Below are 18,999 nucleotides of genomic sequence, written 5' to 3'. Positions count from 1 at the left end.
GGCCTTTTAGAAAACATGGCCTTTGGCCACATAGATGCCAATCTACAAGAAAGGTGATATTGTCACCATCAAAGGAATGGGCACTGTTCAAAAAGGAATGCCCCACAGATGTTACGATGGCAAAATTGGAAGAGTCTACAGTATTACCCAGCTTGCTGTTGGCATTGTTGTAAACAAGCAAGTTAAAGGCAAGATTCTTGCCAAGAGAATTAATGTAGGTATTGAGCATATTAAGCACTCAAAGAGCCGAGACAGCTTCTTGAAGCTCATGAAGGAAAATGATCAAAGAAGGAAGCTGAAGAGAAAGGTACTTGGGTCCAACTGAAGCGCCAGCCTGCTCCACCCAGCAAAGCACATTTTGTAAGAACCAATGGAAAGGAGCCTGAGCTGCTGGAACCCATTCCCTATGAATTCATGGCATGATAAGCATAAAACAACAACAACAACAACAACACCCCAAAAAACCCTCAAGATTAAAATACATGCATACATACATACATAAAAATAAAAACCTATCACTAATTTACTTAGAGGGATAAAAGTAGAACCAGGAAATAAGAGGGTTCTATAAAGAAGAAATATTCAGAGAGGGAAAAAAGAATTCTTGTTCATTAAAAGCATATTAGCGGTGGGGCGCCTGGGTGGCTCAGTTGGTTAAGCAACTGCCTTCGGCTCAGGTCATGATCCTGGAGTCCCTGGATCGAGTCCCGCATCGGGCTCCCTGCTTGGCGAGGAGCCTGCTTCTCCCTCTAACCCTCCCCCCTCTCATGTACTCTTTCTCTCTCTCATTCTCACTCTCTCAAATAAATAAATAAATCTTAAAAAAAAAAAAAAAAAAGCATATTAGCAGAAACAAAATACTTAGTAGAAGTGTTTTGAGGCAATGCCCTAAAATATATAGCAAAAGGATAAAGAAATGGAAAATAGAAGTGAAAAAAAATAAGAAAACTAGGAGTTCAGAAGGTCTGGCTTTTGAATAATAGGGGACCCAGAAAGAAAGCAGCAGCAGATGGGAGGAAATCATCAATAAAAATTTCTAGAAAACTTCTTGGAATTCAAGGACATGAACTACTAGAGGAAAAGGGCCTACCAAACATGTAGCAAAAGGGATGAAACTAGACCCACACCAAGCACAGCTCTGTGCAATTTCAGACTCTCCGAGACAAAGAGATGATTCTACAAGCTTCTAGAGAGACAGATACCTTATACAAAGGACAGGAAGGTGAGAGATGTACTCTGCACACACTAGAACAGAGTGGCCTAAGAGTGAGTAATTTTGATGCCTGCCATCACCAAGACCCTGACTACCTCTGTACTCTTCTTTTGTAACTGAAGATAGAAGGAATAGGTGAGCCCAGCCCAGACTGTTATCTGTACTTTGGCTTGTCTTGCCAGTGGGGTGATGAAACCCCTGTTCTCCATTTCTTGCTGTGCTATCTGAATCAGCTGAGGGCACTCAATTCACCTCACTGCTTTAACCTGGGGTACTCCTGACAGCTGGAGAGGTCGTATTTCTGCCAGACATCTAATACACAGATAGTCCAACAAATCACAGCTCTGTCAGATATGCCAATAGTTGTCCTTTGTTTCCCAGGATTCACTCATGACCTTGCTCACTTCTCCAGAAAGGACTCATACATTCTTGCGGAAGCTGAAGCCAGATCTGATTCAGAGACTATTCAGACTATCATCTCTTCACCTAATAGTGGCAATATTGTCCCTTACACATCCAAGGTTTGTGCTTGCTATTCTGTTTTTCAAAACTAAGCAGTGCGTGTGTGTGTGTGTATAATTAGAGATATAATTTAAGTGGTATACTGTTTATAGGAACGTATAAAGACAACAAAACCATTTTTTAAAAAAATCAAGGGAATAGTAGTTACCTCTGGACAGAAAGGAAGGGCAATGCAACTGGGTGGGTTCACAGGAGCTTGTAATATTCGTTTTCTTAATTTTAGCACTAAGTTCATGTGCTTTCCTTTTATTATTACTAAAACCATATGCTACTCTTGATTACATTCTTCTGGATGTGTGATGTTTCAAAGTTTTAAAAATTTGTGCAGTTACCCACGAAATAAGAGTAATAGAAACTCCTGCCCATCACAATCCCTTCCCTACAACTTAGCTGCCCATAATATTATCACTCATATTTACTGAATTTCATAAGGCGTGGAACTGAATGCTTTTAAATGCTTTTTTTCATTTATCCTTACAACCTTATGAGGTAGCTTCTTTATTATGCTATTTTACAGATGGAAAAACAAGCACAGAGAGGTTAAATAACTTTTCCAGGATCATAAATTACAGAGCCAGGATTCAAACCCATCCGGATAAGTTACACACCCATGTATTTTCCACTATTAAATAATGCCAAATCTTCTACCTGCATAAAAACAAGTAGCAAAACTGAACCCTAAATTTACATGAAGTAGGACCTGGTAAACTATGGAAGGTCAAAACAAAACTCAACAAGGATCAAACAAAATCAATGTTTGAAAATGAAACCTTTAAATCATAAAACTCTGGTGTAGAGGATATTTTACAACTCATAATGCCCCAATTCCTCATTCTATAAATGAGCAAATGAAGGCTCATGAGGGCGAAGTATAATGTCTAAGGTCACAATGACACTTACTGGTAGTAATTAACTCAAATATTCAGTTCTTATTTGATATCATAATTTACAGTGTGTGGGTACGAGGCAGGTAATAAATGAGCTACAAAGGGGCGCCTGGGTGGCTCAGTCGTTAAGCATCTGCCTTCGACTCAGGTCATGATCCCAGGGTCCTGGGATCGAGCCCCGCATCGGGCTCCCTGCTCCTCGGGAAGCCTGCTTCTCCCTCTCCCACTCCCCCTGCTTGTGTTCCTGCTCAACTGAAACAGGGAGACCAGAGTGGATTAGTCATAACAGGTGGTGTTAACATCATTGTCTACAGGGTGACTTTTCTAAACATTTGGCAAAAAATAAAATTGAAGGTGGGAGAGAGAAAGGAAAAAGGGGGGGAAAAAAAACTCTGACTCACAGGACTTTAGCCACCAGAGCCAAATATATTGCAATATATTCATTAGTTTTTGGAGATGTACTTTTTACTAAGTTCAATGATGTTTATGTTTGTAAAACTACAACCAAAAACACAGGTGAAATGTTCTTTTATGGGTCTAGTTATAAAAATATTCAAAAGTCCCTTTTCCAGAAGGTTACCTCTAGTGGAACAGATGTCTTAAGCTGGACATATCTTAGAGAATTTATTATGGAGATGGGTCTGACATTCCAACAGGGAAAACTGACCAGAAACCCAGAAAAACTGTCTCCTGTATATTTCCTCATTCAGTAAACTATTTACTGAGTAAAGACTTTATGTACCATAGAGGCTGGATCCTGGAGATACACAGATGAATTAAAAATTCAAGGAGAATGCAGATGCATTTACTCTCAGACCCAATAATCCCACTTCTCAGAATATCTCAGAAACACAAAAAGACATATGTACACATTCATTCACTGTGGCATTGTTTAGTAAAAGAATGGACACAACTCATTTCTTTTAATAGGATCTTATTAAATAAGTTATAGTACATCCTATACAGCGGAATACAATTATAAAAAAGAATAAGGGAGCTCTTTATGTACTGATATAGAAAAGTATCCAGGATATACTAACTAAAAACAAGGTGCATATACATATACAATGCATATGCAGTTACCTTTTCCTTAAGAAAAGGTGGGAAATGAGAATGTATATTTTATTTGCTTTCATTTACATAAAGAAACACAGGAAAGAATACAAGACAGCAGGGAAGAATGTAAAAACAGGATGTCAGAAACATACTGTTTTTATAGTTTTTATTTTTTATTTTTTTTTGAAACACACAAATGTGTTACCTATTCAAAAAATTAACTTCAATATAAAAAATAAAAAGAATAGCTCTTCCCCTCTCCAAAATAGAAGCTTAAGAATTTACTACAGACTAGTAAAGAGACAGATAAGTAAACAAATAAATGCAGCAGGATACTCTAAGTTCTTGACAGATATACTTCTCCCCTAGGCACAGTTAGGAAAAGTCAAGTCCAAGGTACTCACTCTGACCCAGGGAAGGATTTTGGAGATTTAGTCTAAAATCAGTTCATTCTCCATAGAAACCTGGAGATGGGGTCATTTGAGGCTTTGGAGATACTTATTCTAGGGTAAGATTCCTAAAGCAGCTATTTCAAGTCCTTGTCTCTCCCCAGATGGCAAGTCCTGCGCTGGGATTCTTCTAACAGCTTGTTTCTCTGTCTGCCTCTAAAAGTTGCTCTTGGAGGAACTGTGAAAACTCTGTGGTGCTTCATGGTGTAGAGATTATAGGACACCACCACACAAAGATCCAATCACCATTTGAGCTAAAGACCGCTTTGTTTTTCCCTGAGCTATTTCACAGTGGCAAAGATCATGGGACGCATTTCTCCAGAGTTAGGTAGAAAACTGCAGGGCTCACTATGTCCTATTAGGGCTCTTCTAGAGTAAACTCATGAAATGCACTGAGCTGGGAGAGGAACAGTGTCCTTGAGGTAAACGTTAGAGTTCCTGTCTACTCTTTTCTGAATTACCAAGAGTGCAAAGACATTATAAAAGAGATGGGGAGAAATTGCTTCATTTCTTTTAAAGATGTTCTGTGCTGTTTAAAGATGTTTCAAAGAAGTCTGACAGGGGGCATAATCACTTTAGAAGGAAGATACAAAAGAATAAGAGAGAACGTAGTGCTAATCCCCCTCCACCATTACTTACCATTTATATTGTTTTTCTGAAGATGTATCATCCCTAACAGCTGTTGTAGTAGGTAAAACTCCTACACTTCTCTGATCTCCAAAAGGACAGCCAACTCGACAGGCAGACCTAGTCATGTGATCTACAGGGAGGAAAGGCATCCCTCAGCTGTTAGGTAAACCCACGCTGGGCTTTTGCAGCTTCTCTAATACCACTTGAAGATCAGATGGGGAGACAAGCTGTTAGAGAATACCCAGCATAGGTCCTGCTACCAGAGAAGAGGGAGGAAACTGTAATAACTGCCAAGAATGATGCATCTTTGAGAAAACAATCTTACTGGCAAGTAAAAGAGGCTTCCCAAAAGATAAGGAATTATAAACATGCTTACATTGGGAAGACTTGACTAACTTCCCATTCAATAAAGGAATTCTTTCTGCAGCAGCCCTGACATATGAACTCCAAGTCACACCTGAATCCAGGTGGCATCCAGACAAAACAGCTGGGAGAAGTCAGCACTAGGAGTTCCAATAAAGTAAAAGAAGTCTGCTAAGAGGTCTATTCCTCTAGAGTGGTGTATACAAATACTCCAAGTATTTGTATACTTGATGAACCCAGATTCCATAAGACTGGCACAGATGAGAGGGAAAAAGAGACAAGTGTGGCGGCTCAAACAGATGGACCATATTCAGAGTCAATGCATCCACCCAAGGAGGAGGCAGGTAGGTTGTGGGCAAACAAGTTGGTTCAGACATCAGGATTTTAGTATAGACAGAATGGAATAAAGGAATCAGCGTGGAAGAAAAGGCTATTGAACTTGAACAAACAGTCCAAACGAAAAAGGTTAGAGCTATTCATGACTTTCTTTTTGACTATCATTCTCCATAGCAGACATTTCAAAGTCCTTAAGATTCTCAACACCGTTGTAGGCTGAACTGTGTGTGTCTGTCACACAGATATGTTTGAAGATATTTTGAAGTCCTAAACCCTAAGACCTGTGAATGTGACCTTATTTGGAAAAAGGGTCTTTTTTTTTTTAAAAAAAAAGATTTTATTTATTTATTTGACAGAGAGAGACACAGTGAGAGAGGGAACACAAGCAGGGGGAGTGGGAGAGGGAGAAGCAGGCCTCCCGCCGGGCAGGGAGCCCGATGCGGGGCTCAATCCCAGGACCCTGGGATCATGACCTGAGTCGAAGGCAGATGCTTAATGACTGAGCCTCCCAGGCACCCCCCCGCCCTTTTTTTAAAGATTTTATTTATTTAGAAAAAGGGTCTTTGTAGATGCAAGCAAATTAAGATGAAGTCATACTGGATTAGGGTGGGCCCTAATTCAGTGACTGGTATCCTTACAGGAAGAGGGAAATTTGGACACAGAAAGACATACAGGAAAGAATGCCATGTGAAGGCAGAGGCGAAGATTGGAGAGACGCATCTACAAGCCAAGAGACACCAAGGATTGCTGGTAATCACCAGAGGCTAGGACAGAGGCATGGAACAGATTCTAAGAACCTTCAAAAGGAACCAATTCCACCAATGCATGGATTTCAGACCTCTAGCCTCCAGAACCATGAGAGAATAAAATTCTGTTGTTTTAAGCTATCAAGTTTATGTTCTATGTTATAGCAGCGGAAGGAAACTAATATACCTTCCAAGGAGATTAGTGAATTCAAGGTGAGAAGAACTGAGTTTCCTACTTCCATTTCCTCTTCCTACTTCCTCTCTTCCCTCTAATTCCACAGTGTGAGTAATAAGTGCTCTTCTAACCTTGCTGGAGCTGACATCTCAACCCCTATGCTTTGCATTTTTCCTTGATCCTATCCTTATACCACTTCTCTATTCTACTAGTTCATTTTATTATTCTATTTTCCTACTGCAACTTTAGTCTCTCCCTCTGTATTAGATCCTTTCCCTTGACCACACTACGCTGCAAGACCCTGCTTTTCTTTCAGTTCAAGCTAATCTTCAGTTCAAGCTAGGCAGTCTACATTGCCCCTACATCCTCGCCACTAATCTGCCCCTTAACTTTCTATAATCTGAATTCTCCTCATACCATCCTACTGAAACCGTTCTTTTAAAAGTCACCAATAAACACATTAAACAACAAATCCTTGGCATTGTCTCAGTGCTTATTCATCTTGTCCTCACTTAGCAATGACATCGTAGACCAAATCCTCTTCTTTAAATTTTCTTTTCCCTTGATTTCTCTTTTTCTTAAAGATTCATTTATTTATTTTAGAGAAAGAGAGTGCGCGCGTGCAAGTTGGGGAAGGGGCAGAGGGAGAGAATCTCAACTAGACTCCCCACTGAGCATGGAGCCTGACGCAGGGCTCCATGTGGGGCTTGATCTCCCGACACACGAGATCATGACCCGAGCTGAAAACCAAGAGTTGGATGCTTAACTGACTGAACCATCCAGGCGTCCCTCTTCTCCCCTGATTTCTAAGTCACAGCACAACACGGTTCTTTTCCCTCTTTCAAGACTCACTCTCTTTTCTTATACCAACTCTTCTTTTAATGAAGGCCTTATCCAAAACTACCCTTGGCTCTCTTCCTTTTTCTATGTCTGCCATTCATTAGCTATGTAAGTTCATGCAGGGCAAGTCACTTAAAACTCTCTGTGGCTTAAGTTTTCTTGACTTTGAAATGGGAAAAGAATTCCAACCTTCAGCTGCAATAAGGACTAAACGGATTCACATATGTACGGCGCTCAGAACCAGGAGTGGCACATAGAAAGCACGATATGGAGTTACTGTTGCAGCTGATGTTACTGCTTTGGCACATCCGCTCTGAGAGCTATTTCCTCCATCCTGGGTTCTCTCTTGTTTGACTCTATGCAATAAATACAGCTGACCCTTTAACAATGTGGGGGAAGGGGCGCCAACCCCTCGTGCAGTTGAAAATCCATGTATAACTTTTGACTCCCCCAAAACTTAACTACTAATAGCCTACTATTGACTGGAAGCCTTCCTGATGACATAAACAGTTGGTTAACAATGTATTTTGTATGTTATATGTATCATACACCACCATATTCTTAAAATAATAAGCTAGAAAAATAAAATGTTAAGAAAATCACAAGGAAAATACATTCACTGTACTGTACTATATTTATTGAAAAAATCTGCATATGAGTAGATCTATGCAGTTCAAACCTGTGTCATTCAAGAGTCAACTGGTCAACTGTACCTGTAAGACCCTCTGATGGACAGGTAACTGCCTGGGGCCTGCGGGGATTACAAAGGTATTTATTCCCGCATGGAACATACAGTCTAAGAGTTAATAGTATTCGAATGATAACACATAAGACGTCGTGACTGATAAGAGGTAATAACAAAAGAAAACCTAAATGGAAAGTCAAAGGAGGGAAGAACTATATCTGGTTGGAGAGAATCAGCAAAGGTTTAAGAAAGAAGTAGCTTTGAAGGACAGGATGTGTCAGATGGAAAAGAGGGGAGAGTGCATTCCAGGCAGTGGGAACAAACTGGCAAAATCTCTGAGGTAAGGTATGAGGCATCCAGGAGAATAGCTAAAATGTAGTTATATGTAGGAGAAAAGTGGGAGATCACGTTGAAAAGCTGTCATATTTTGAACGTCCTTGAGCGTCAAGGTAAAAATTTTTTATTTAATTTTGGAAGCATTAGGGAGTATGAAGATGATGTAATTAGAGTTGTATGATTAATGTGGTATGATTAATCAGGCAAGAGAAACAAGTCAATCAGGAATTTCCTCTATCTGTCAGATAGAGGAACAAGGGTTTTGTCACAAAATGTGGATTGAATTTTGGTTCTGACACTTAGCAGTGACCTCAGCCAAGTCATTTACCCTCTCTGACCCTGTTTCCATACTTATAAAATGGTGTGATAAACAGAAACTAAGATCGCCGGCATGAGTCTCAGCTTTCTGGTGTCCCATCAGGATTACATTGCATTACATGACAAAAGGGACTGTGCAGATATAAATAATTAATTGGCTCACCTTAAAATAGGGAGATTATCCAGGTACGCAAAACCTAATGACATGAGACCTCTACAAGCAAAGAGTTTTCTCCCACTGGTTGCAAAAGACAAAGTCAGACTGGAAACATGAAGGGGATTCAACACAAGGGCTCCTGCTACCAGCCTTAAAACACAAAGCTACAATATTCCAAGAGGGTCTGTGAGCAGAGGTGGCAGACTGTATAAGTGGTCTCTTTAGGAGCTGAGAGCAGCCCTGGCTGATAGTCAGCAGGGATTCTGCCAGCAACCTGAAGATGCTGGGAGGAGGATTCCTCCCCAAGAGCCCAGCCCAGCCAACACCTTGTAAGACCCTGAGCAGAAAACCCAGCCACACTCACCAAGACGTCTGACTTAAAGAGCCATCAGCTAATAAATGGGTGTTGCTTTTAAACCATTAGGTTTGTGGTAATTTGTTATACAGAAATAGAAAACTAATACAACAGGGATTCTAGTATCTATTCTATTTTATGTGATTGTTGCAAGGCTCAGATAAAGTAACGTATACACAAATAATACACGAATATAATTTACAGTTGTTATCTAGTTAACATGTCTAAAATATATATCATTTCTCTCAATTCCTCTCCCCATCAAATAGGCTCATTTTCTTTATTTCTTTAATGGTACCACAATTGCAGCTTTGTTTTGTTTTGTTGTGGGTTGGGGGACTGACATGAAGGGCACTAGTGCCTCCTTGGAGTCAGACTGAGGGGATAGAACATGCGTGTGTGTATATGTGTGTACACTGAGTGCATAAATACAGGAGGAAAGAAGTTATCAAAGGCAAAGGTTGATAAATGAAATAAGGTAAATGCTAACCTGCAAAAGTTAGCACTAGCATGGAGTATCAACCGAAAATCTGTGTGAGAAGAATTTATGCCACACACAGCTATGGACACAAACAATTTACCAAAAACTATGTCCTTACACATTTCTAGGATTGTTCTATGTTGTTTGGGTGCAGGGACATTTAAACCTTTGCAGATTTGTTTTGTTATAGGCCAGGGGAAATTAAAATTATGCAAGTAATTGATGTTTCCTGTGACAAAACAATACAGAGTTGTACAGAGAAATAAAGCATATTTATAATATACACCCAATTCTACTCTCCCGAGGAAACCATTAAACTGATTGGTGGGCATCCTTCCATACCTCTTTATATGCTCAAAGAAGTATAAAAGGTTTCCCTACTCTTAAAAACCTGGAGTCATATTCTACCTATTATGTGTAACTTGTGTTTTTTATTTTACAGTGTACTGTGGGCACTTCTCCTAGACACTTTATACACATATCACATTTTTCTTAATAGAGACATAGTACTCTAAGTCAGCCCTTCATAAAAGTGCCAATTTTCACATTCTGTAGACAACATCACAGATATAAATCCTTTCATTCTCTGCAACCACAGAGGAAAATGTAAACTTTTTATTGTAATTTGTACTTCTTTAAAAACAAGTGAGATTGAGCATCCTTTCACATGTGTAGTTATTGCTCATATTTTTCCTCTTTTGATTAGTCTGTTCAGATCCTTTGCCTTTTCTTCATTGGAATGTTCATTTTATTGATTTATTAATAGTCTTTATGATCAAGGATATGTTTTTCACAGACTATGTATGACATTTGTAGGTGTTTATACTTTATGACTTTAAAATATTCCTACAGAAGTTTTAAATTTTCTTATATACTGAAACTTGTCAATTTTTTGTTTTATGGCTCTTGGCATTGTTATCATGCCAAGAGATTTTTTATATAAATAACCTCCTGTGTTTTCTTCTAGTACTTTTGTAGTTTAAAAAAATCTCAAGTTACTATTTTCAACAGGTTAGCCAGTCATCCTAATTCCATTTTTTGAATAACTGAATACCACTTATGTACTATGTATTTTACTGATTTATTTGGCTGTCTTTGCGGCAGTACTGCAATTAAAATAGCTTTATAATATGTGTACTACAGGGGAATGGGCTCCCTCATGATTTTTGCTTGCATCTTCTTGGACACTGATTCTTATAGATCACATAGAGCATCATTTTAATATCTCCGCCCCAAAACTGCTGAAAAATGTATTAAATGTAGAGAGTAAACTGGGTATACCTGACATCTTGCTGTTTTTCCATCCCACAACCTTTTAGTCTTTTGATAAAGTCTTACAGTTTTCCTCATATGGGTTTAGCTCACTTTCTTTTAGGTTTATTTCTAAGTATTTCATTATTTTTCCATCAAGTCTTCTAATTGATTATTCCTCAAGTAAAGGAAATATACTGAATTTTCATATATTTGTATAGTGTCTGGCTGCCTAACCAAATTCTATTATTCATGAGCTTTGTATCTCATTCATACCTTACCCTAGGTAACAATCACCTAAAAATAACAATTTCGCTCCTTTCTGTAAATATTTATACAGCTTATTTCTTTTTCATATTGTATTAATTAACTTCACCTACGAAAAAACTACTTTTTAATAGTTTGATAATATATTTTCAGCCAAAATACACAGACTATGTGTACTTTTAATAATCATCATTATTATTATTTTACCATTCTTGATGTTAGGGAAAACAAGATGTGTAGGTGAACTTCTGTTTTCAGCGGCTTCTTTCTTCTGGTTAACAGTTGAAATAAAACTGCTAAAAGTGGAAATTTGGCCTTTGGATCCTCTGTCCAAACCCTAAAAACAGAAAAGTTAACATTGCAGCATGATTCCCACTAGCTATATTTAAACTATTTTATTGCAGAAATTCATAAACACTTAAACAGATTTTAACTTGATGATATATGATATACAGATAAAATATATAACACTGACTTACCTTTCCTAGGATCAAATTGTTTTAAATATAAAATGAAAATAGTTGTGTCATACCTACAAATTGATAAAGTTTGGAAATAGGGTATTAATAGTATCTTCCTTATAGGGTTACTGTGAGGTCTCACTGAAATAAGCATATAAAGTAACTGGCACAGCCCCTCGTATATTGTACATGCTCCACTCATGTTAACAGCTCTTTTAAATTTGTATTTATTTTTTTTTAAGATTTATTTTATTTTATTTATTTGTCAGAAAGAGAGCGAGCACAAGCAGAGGGAGCGACAGGCAGAGGGAGAAGCAGACTCCCCACTGAGCAAGGAGCCCGATGTGGGACTCGATCCCAGGACCCCGAGATCATGACCCGAGCCGAAGGCAGACGCCCAACCGACTGAGCCACCCAGGCGTCCCTTAAATTTGTATTTAGATAACACTATTTTTACGAGCTCCACAAATATTATTTTCAATAGCTAACATGCATGTGATACTTCACATGTTGATTCATTGAAGGTTTTCTTGTCTTTTGATGCAACTTTAACCATTCAGGTAAAAAGATAAACCTTTTAGAGCTCATTTCTGTCTATGCACTGTGATTATACTTTGGGTGTACCAGGATTAAAAAAGATAATGCTAACATAATAAAGGCCATAGGTGAAAGACCCACAGCTAATATCATCCTAAATGGGGAAAAATTGAGAGATTTCCTCTACGGTCAGGAACAAGACAGGGATGTCCACTCTCACCACTGTTATTTAACATAGTACTGGAAGCCCTAGCCTCAGCTATCAGACAACACAAAGAAATAAAAGGCATCCAAATCAGCAAAGAAGAAGTAAAACTTCCACTCTTTGCAGATGATATGATACTAAACATAAAAAAACCTGAAAGACTCCACCAAAAAATTGGGTAGAGCTGAAAAACGAATTCAGTAATGTCACAGGATACAGAATCAATGTACAGAAATCTGTTGCATTTCTATACATCAATAATGAAGCAGCAGAAAGAGAAATTAAGGAATTAATTCCATTTACAACAGCACCAAAAATAATAAGCTACCTAGGCATAAACCTAACCAAAGATGTGAAAGCCTGTACTCTGAAAATTATAAAACACTAATGAAAGAAACTGAAGATGACACAAAGAAATGGAAAGATATTCTATGCACATGGACTGGAAAAACAAATATTATTAAAATATCTATACTACCCAAAGCAATCTACATATTTAATGTAATCCCTACCAAAATATCAACAGCATTTTTTAAATTTTTATTTATTTTTATTATTTTTTTTTTAAGATTTTATTTATTTATTTGACAGAGAGAGACAGCGAGAGAGGGAACACAAGCAAGGGGAGTGGGAGAGGGAGAAGCAGGCTTCCCGCAGAGCAGGGAGCCTGATGTGGGGCTTGATCCCAGGAACCTGGGACCATGACCTGAGCTGAAGGCAGACACTTAACCAACTGAGCCACCCAGGCGCCCCCAGCATTTTTTTTAAAGAGCTAGAACAAACAATCTTAAAATCTGTATGGAAATACAAAAGGCCTTGAATACCCAAAGCAATCTTGAAAAAGCAAAGCAAAGCTGGAGGCATCACAATTCCAGACTTCAAGTTATATTACAAATCTGTAGTGATCAAGACAGTATGGTACTGGTACAAAAACAGACACATAGATCTATGGAATAGAATCGAGAACCCAGGGCGCCTGGGTGGCTCAGTCGTTAAGCGTCTGCCTTCGGCTCAGGTCATGATCCCAGGGTCCTGGGATCGAGTCCCACATCGGGCTCCCTGCTTGGCGGGAAGCCTGCTTCTCCCTCTCCCACTCCCCCGCTTGTGCTCCTGCTCTCGCTATCTCTCTCTCTGTCAAATAAATAAAAAATCTTTAAAAAAAAAAAAAAAAAAGAATCGAGAACCCAGAAATGGACCCACAACTATATGGTCAACTAACTTTCGACAAAGCAGGAAAGAATATCCAATGGAAAAAAGACAGTCTCTTCAACAAATGATGTTGGGAAAATTGGACAGCCACATGCAGAAGAATGAAACTGGACCACTTTCTTATATCATACACAAAAATAAATTCAAAATGGATGAAAGATCTAAATGTGAGACAGGAATCCATCAAAATCCTAGAGGAGAACACAGGCAGCAACCTCTTTGGCCTTGGCAGCAATTTCTTACTAGACACGTCTCAGGAGGCAAGGGAAACAAAAGCAAAAATGAACTAGTGGGACTTCAACAAGATTAAAAGCTTCTGCACAGCAAAGGAAAGAATCAACAAAACTAAAAGGCAAGCTATGGAATGGGAGAAGATATCTGCAAATGACATATCTGATAAAGGGTTAGTACCCAAATCTATAAAGAACTTACAGGGGGCGGAGCAAGATGGCGGAGGAGTAGGAGACCTGGATTTCGTCTCCTCTCAGGAATTCAGCTGGATAGGGATCAAACCATTCTGAACACCTACAAACTCAACAGGAGATCAAAGAAAAGAAGAGCAACAACTCTCTGAACAGAAAAGCGACCACTTTTTGGAAGGTAGGACGTGCGGAGAAGTGAATCCGAGGCGATATTCGGGAGGATAGACGGCGGGGGAGGGGCCTCCGACGGCTGCTTCTGGCAAGTGATAGAGCCACGGAGCACAAAATCGGAACTTTTAAAAGTCTGCTCCGCTGAGGGACGTCACTCTGGTGGCGAAGTGGGGGGTGGAACCCTCGCGGGACAGTGTGGTTTCAGGACCCTCGGGATCACAGAAAGACCGGGGGTGCCTGAGTGCGGCAGAGCTCCCAAGTATCGGAGCAGGGAAGCCGGCTGCAGAGACGGAGCCCAGGCGCGGGCTCTCAGCTCGGGGTTGTCATAGACCGTGATCCGCGGCACAGTCAGGCCACTGCTCCTCCAGCAGGGACCCAACAAGCGGCAGATCCGGGGAGACTCACCTTCTTCCCCCGGGAGGAGAGGTGCGGGAGCGCACCGCGGGGATCTGCTGGGTTTGGAGACTCTACCCGGGGTCGGGTGCCAGATAGAAAGGCGCGGTCACAGGCCGGGTGAGCGCGGAGTGTGGCCGGAGACCGGGGAGACGGGAGTGACTGACTGCTTTTCTCTGGGGGCTCGCTGAGGAGCGGGACCCCGAGTTCTCGGCTCCGCCGGGGCGGAGACTGGGAGGCTGCCATTTTCACTCTCCGCCTCCAAAGCTGTACGGAAAGCTTGCAGGGAACAAAAGCTCCGGAGAGCAAACCCGAGCAGATTACTTAGCCCGGACCGGCAAGGGCGGGGCAATTTTGCCTCCGGCAAAGACATTTGGGAACCACGGCAACAGGCCCCTCCCCCAGAAGATCAGCAAGAACAGCCAGCCAAGACCAAGTTTACCGATCAATGAGAACGGCAGAACTCCAGCACTAGGGGAACACTGCACATAGAATTCATGGCTTTTTTACCATGATTCTTTAGTCTTTCAAAGTTAATTATTTTTTTTAACTGTCTTTTTTTCTTTTTTCCTTTTTTCTTTTTTTTTGAATTTTTCTTTTTCCCTTTTTCAACCAACATCTTATCAATCCCTTTTTTAAAAAAAAACATTTTTATTTTTCATTTTTAAAGTCATATTCTATCCCTTCATAGTAGTTACCCGTATTTTTGGCATATATATATAAGTTGTTCTCTCTTTAAAATCTTGAGATAGTTTCTTCTAACAGATCAAAATATACTCTAAATCTCTAGTGTATGGTTTTTTTTCTACTCCCCTGCCTGATCATATTCTCTCCCTTTTTTCTTTCTTTCTTTTTTTTTTTTTTTAATCCTCTTCTTTCTTTTTTCAAACAACTTATCAAATCCTTTTTTAAAATTTTTTATAATTTCCATCTTTACAGTCATATTCCATCCCTTCATCATATCAACCCTTATTTTTGTACATATATAAGTTTTTCTTTCTTTAAAATTTTGGGAGGGACTTTCTTTTAACAGACCAAAATACACCCAAAATCTAGGGTGTGGCACTGATCTATAATCCAGCCTGATCATATTTGATCACATTCTGTTTTTGTTTTGTTTTGTTTTGTTCTGCTTTTGTTTGTTTTTATCTTTATCTTTTTCTTTTTTCTTTTTTTCTTTCCTTTTCTTTTTTCTCTCTTTCCCTTTCTTTTCCCACTGCTTCAGGTCTTTTCTGATTTGTTTAGAGTATATTTTCTGGGGACGTTGTTACCCTGCTAGCATTTTGTTCTCTCATTAATCTATTCTCCTCTGCACAAAATGACAAGACGGAAAAAATCACCTCAACAAAAAGAACAAGAGGTAGTACCGACTGCCAGGGACCTACTCAATACGGACATTAGTACGATGTCAGATCTAGAGTTCAGAATCATCACTTTAAAGATACTAGCTGGGCTTGAAAAAAACATGGAAGTTATTAGAGAAACCCTTTCTGGAGAAGTAAAAGAACTAAAATCGAACCAAGTAGAAATCAAAAAGGCTATTAATGAGGTGCAATCAAATATGGGGGCACTAACTGCTAGGATAAATGAGGCAGAAGAAAGAATCAGTGAGATAGAAGACCAAATGATGGAAAATAAAGAAGCTGAGAAAAAGAGAGATAAACAACTACTGGATCACGAGGGCAGAATTCGAGAAATAAACGATACCATAAGACGAAACAACATTAGAATAATTGGGATCCCAGAAGAAGAAGAAAGAGAGAGAGGTGCAGAAGGTATAATGGAGCAAATTATAGCAGAGAACTTCCCTAATTTGGGGAAGGAAACAGGCATCAAAATCCAGGAGGCACAGAGAACCCCTCTCAAAATCAATAAAAATAGGTCAACACCCCGACATCTAATAGTAAAACTTACAAGTCTCAGAGACAAAGAGAAAATCCTGAAAGCAGCTCGGGAGAAGAGATCTGTAACCTACAATGGTAGAAACATTAGATTGGCAACAGACTTATCCACAGAGACCTGGCAGGCCAGAAAGGACTGGCAGGACATATTCAGAGCACTAAATGAGAAAAATATGCAGCCAAGAATACTATATCCAGCTAGGCTGTCATTGAAAATTGAAGGAGAGATAAAAAGCTTCCAGGACAAACAAAAACTAAAGGAATTTGCAAACACGAAACCAGCCCTACAACAAATATTGAAAGGGGTCCTCTAAGCAAAGAGAGAGCCTAAAAGCAACATAGACCAGAAAGGAACACAAACAATATACAGTAACAGTCACTTTACAGGCAATACAATGGCACTGAACTCCTATCTTTCAATAGTTACCCTGAATGTAAATGGGCTAAATGCCCCAATCAAAAGACACAGGCTATCAGATTGGATTAAAAAACAAGACCCATCGATATGCTGTCTGCAAGAGACTCATTTTAGACCCAAAGACACCCCCAGATTGAAAGTGAGGGGGTGGAAAACCATTTACCATGCTAATGGACACCAAAAGAAAGCTGGGGTGGCAATCCTTATATCAGACAAATTAGATTTTAAACCAAAGACTGTAATAAGAGATGAGGAAGGACACTATATCATACTTAAAGGGTCTATCCAACAAGAAGATCTAACAATTGTAAATATCTATGCCCCTAACATGGGAGCAGCCAATTATATAAGCCAATTAATAACAAAAGCAAAGAAACACATCAACAACAATACAATAATAGTGGGGGACTTTAACACCCCCCTCACTGAAATGGACAGATCATCTAAGCAAAAGACCAACAAGGAAATAAAGACTTTAAATGACACACTGGACCAAATGGACTTCACAGACATATTCAGAACATTCCATCCCAAAGCAACAGAATACACATTCTTCTCTAGTGCCCATGGAACATTCTCCAGAATAGATCACATCCTAGGTCATAAATCAGGTCTCAACCGGTACCAGAAGATTGGGATCATCCCCTGCCTATTTTCAGACCACAATGCTTTGAAACTAGAACTCAATCACAAGAGGAAAGTCAGAAAGAACTCAAATACATGGAGGCTAAAGAGCATCCTACTGAAGAATGAATGGGTCAACCAGGAAATTAAAGAAGAATTAAAAAAATTCATGGAAACCAATGAAAATGAAAACACAACTATTCAAAATCTTTGGGATACAGCAAAGGCAGTCCTAAGAGGAAAGTATATAGCAATACAAGCCTTTCTCAAGAAACAAGAAAGGTCTCAAGTACACAACCTAACCCTACACCTAAAGGAGCTGGAGAAAGAACAGCAAATAAAGCCTAAACCCAGCAGGAGAAGAGAAATAATAAAGATCAGAGCAGAAATCAATGAAATAGAAACCAAAAGAACAGTAGAACAGATCAACGAAACTAGGAGCTGGTTCTTTGAAAGAATTAACAAGATTGATAAGCCCCTGGCCAGACTTATCAAAAAGAAAAGAGAAATGACCCAAATCAACAAAATCATGAATGAAAGAGGAGAAATCACAACCAACACCAAGGAAATACAAACAATTATAAGAACATATTATGAGCAACTCTATGCCAACAAATTAGATAACCTGGAAGTAATGGATGATTTCCTAGAGATGTATCAACTACCAAAACTGAACCAGGAAGAAATAGAAAACCTGAACAGACCTATAACCACTAAGGAAATAGAAGCAGTCATCAAAAATCTCCCAAAACACAAAAGCCCAGGGCCAGATGGCTTCCCAGGGGAGTTCTACCAAACATTTAAAGAAGAATTAATACCTATCCTTCTGAAACTGTTCCAAAAAATAGAAATGGAAGGAAAACTTCCAAACTCATTTTATGAGGCCAGCATTACCTTGATCCCAAAACCAGACAAAGACCCCATCAAAAAGGAGAATTACAGACCAATATCCCTGATGAACATGGATGCAAAAATTCTCACCAAAATACTAGCCAATAGGATCCAACAGTACATTAAAAGGATTATTCACCACGACCAAGTGGGATTTATCCCTGGGCTGCAAGGTTGGTTCAACATCCGCAAATCAATCAACGTGATACAATACATTAACAAAAGAAAGAACAAGAATCACATGATCCTCTCAATAGATGCAGAAAAAGCATTTGACAAAGTACAGCATCCTTTCTTGATCAAAACTCTTCAGAGTATAGGGATAGAGGGTACATACCTCAATATCATAAAAGCCATCTATGAAAAACCTACAGCGAATATCATTCTCAATGGGGAAAAACTGAGAGCTTTCCCCCTAAGGTCAGGAACGTGGCAGGGATGTCCACTATCACCACTGCTATTCAACATAGTATTGGAAGTCCTAGCCACAGCAATCAGACAACAAAAAGAAATCAAAGGCATCCAAATCGGCAAAGAAGAAGTCAAACTCTCACTCTTTGCAGATGATATGATACTTTATGTGGAAAATCCCAAAGACTCCACCCCAAAACTGCTAGAACTCATACAGGAATTCAGTCAAGTGGCAGGATATAAAATCAATGCACAGAAGTCAGTGGCATTCCTATACACCAACAACAAG

The 18,999-nt window shown here is 39.4% G+C and overlaps 1 protein-coding gene across 5 annotated transcripts in view; it reads right to left on the bottom strand.

Moving 5' to 3' along the window:
- The window catches only part of HECTD2 (HECT domain E3 ubiquitin protein ligase 2), a 105,133-nt gene that overhangs the window by 41,183 nt on the left and 44,951 nt on the right, over positions 1-18,999 (bottom strand). For all 5 annotated transcript variants that reach the window (XR_004302680.1, XM_032432198.1, XM_032432197.1 and 2 more), the window contains exon 2: positions 11,275-11,404. Coding sequence is in view for 3 of the 5 variants with exons in the window: in XM_032432197.1 (XP_032288088.1) it covers positions 11,275-11,404 (130 nt within the window). In the remaining 2 variants the exon portion in view is untranslated. The remainder of the gene's footprint in view (positions 1-11,274; positions 11,405-18,999) is intronic.

Source organism: Phoca vitulina, unplaced genomic scaffold (assembly GCF_004348235.1).
Source record: "Phoca vitulina isolate PV1807 unplaced genomic scaffold, GSC_HSeal_1.0 scaffold48, whole genome shotgun sequence".
Taxonomy (NCBI): Eukaryota; Metazoa; Chordata; class Mammalia; order Carnivora; family Phocidae; genus Phoca; species Phoca vitulina.
This window is presented reverse-complemented; position numbering and strand designations above follow the sequence as displayed.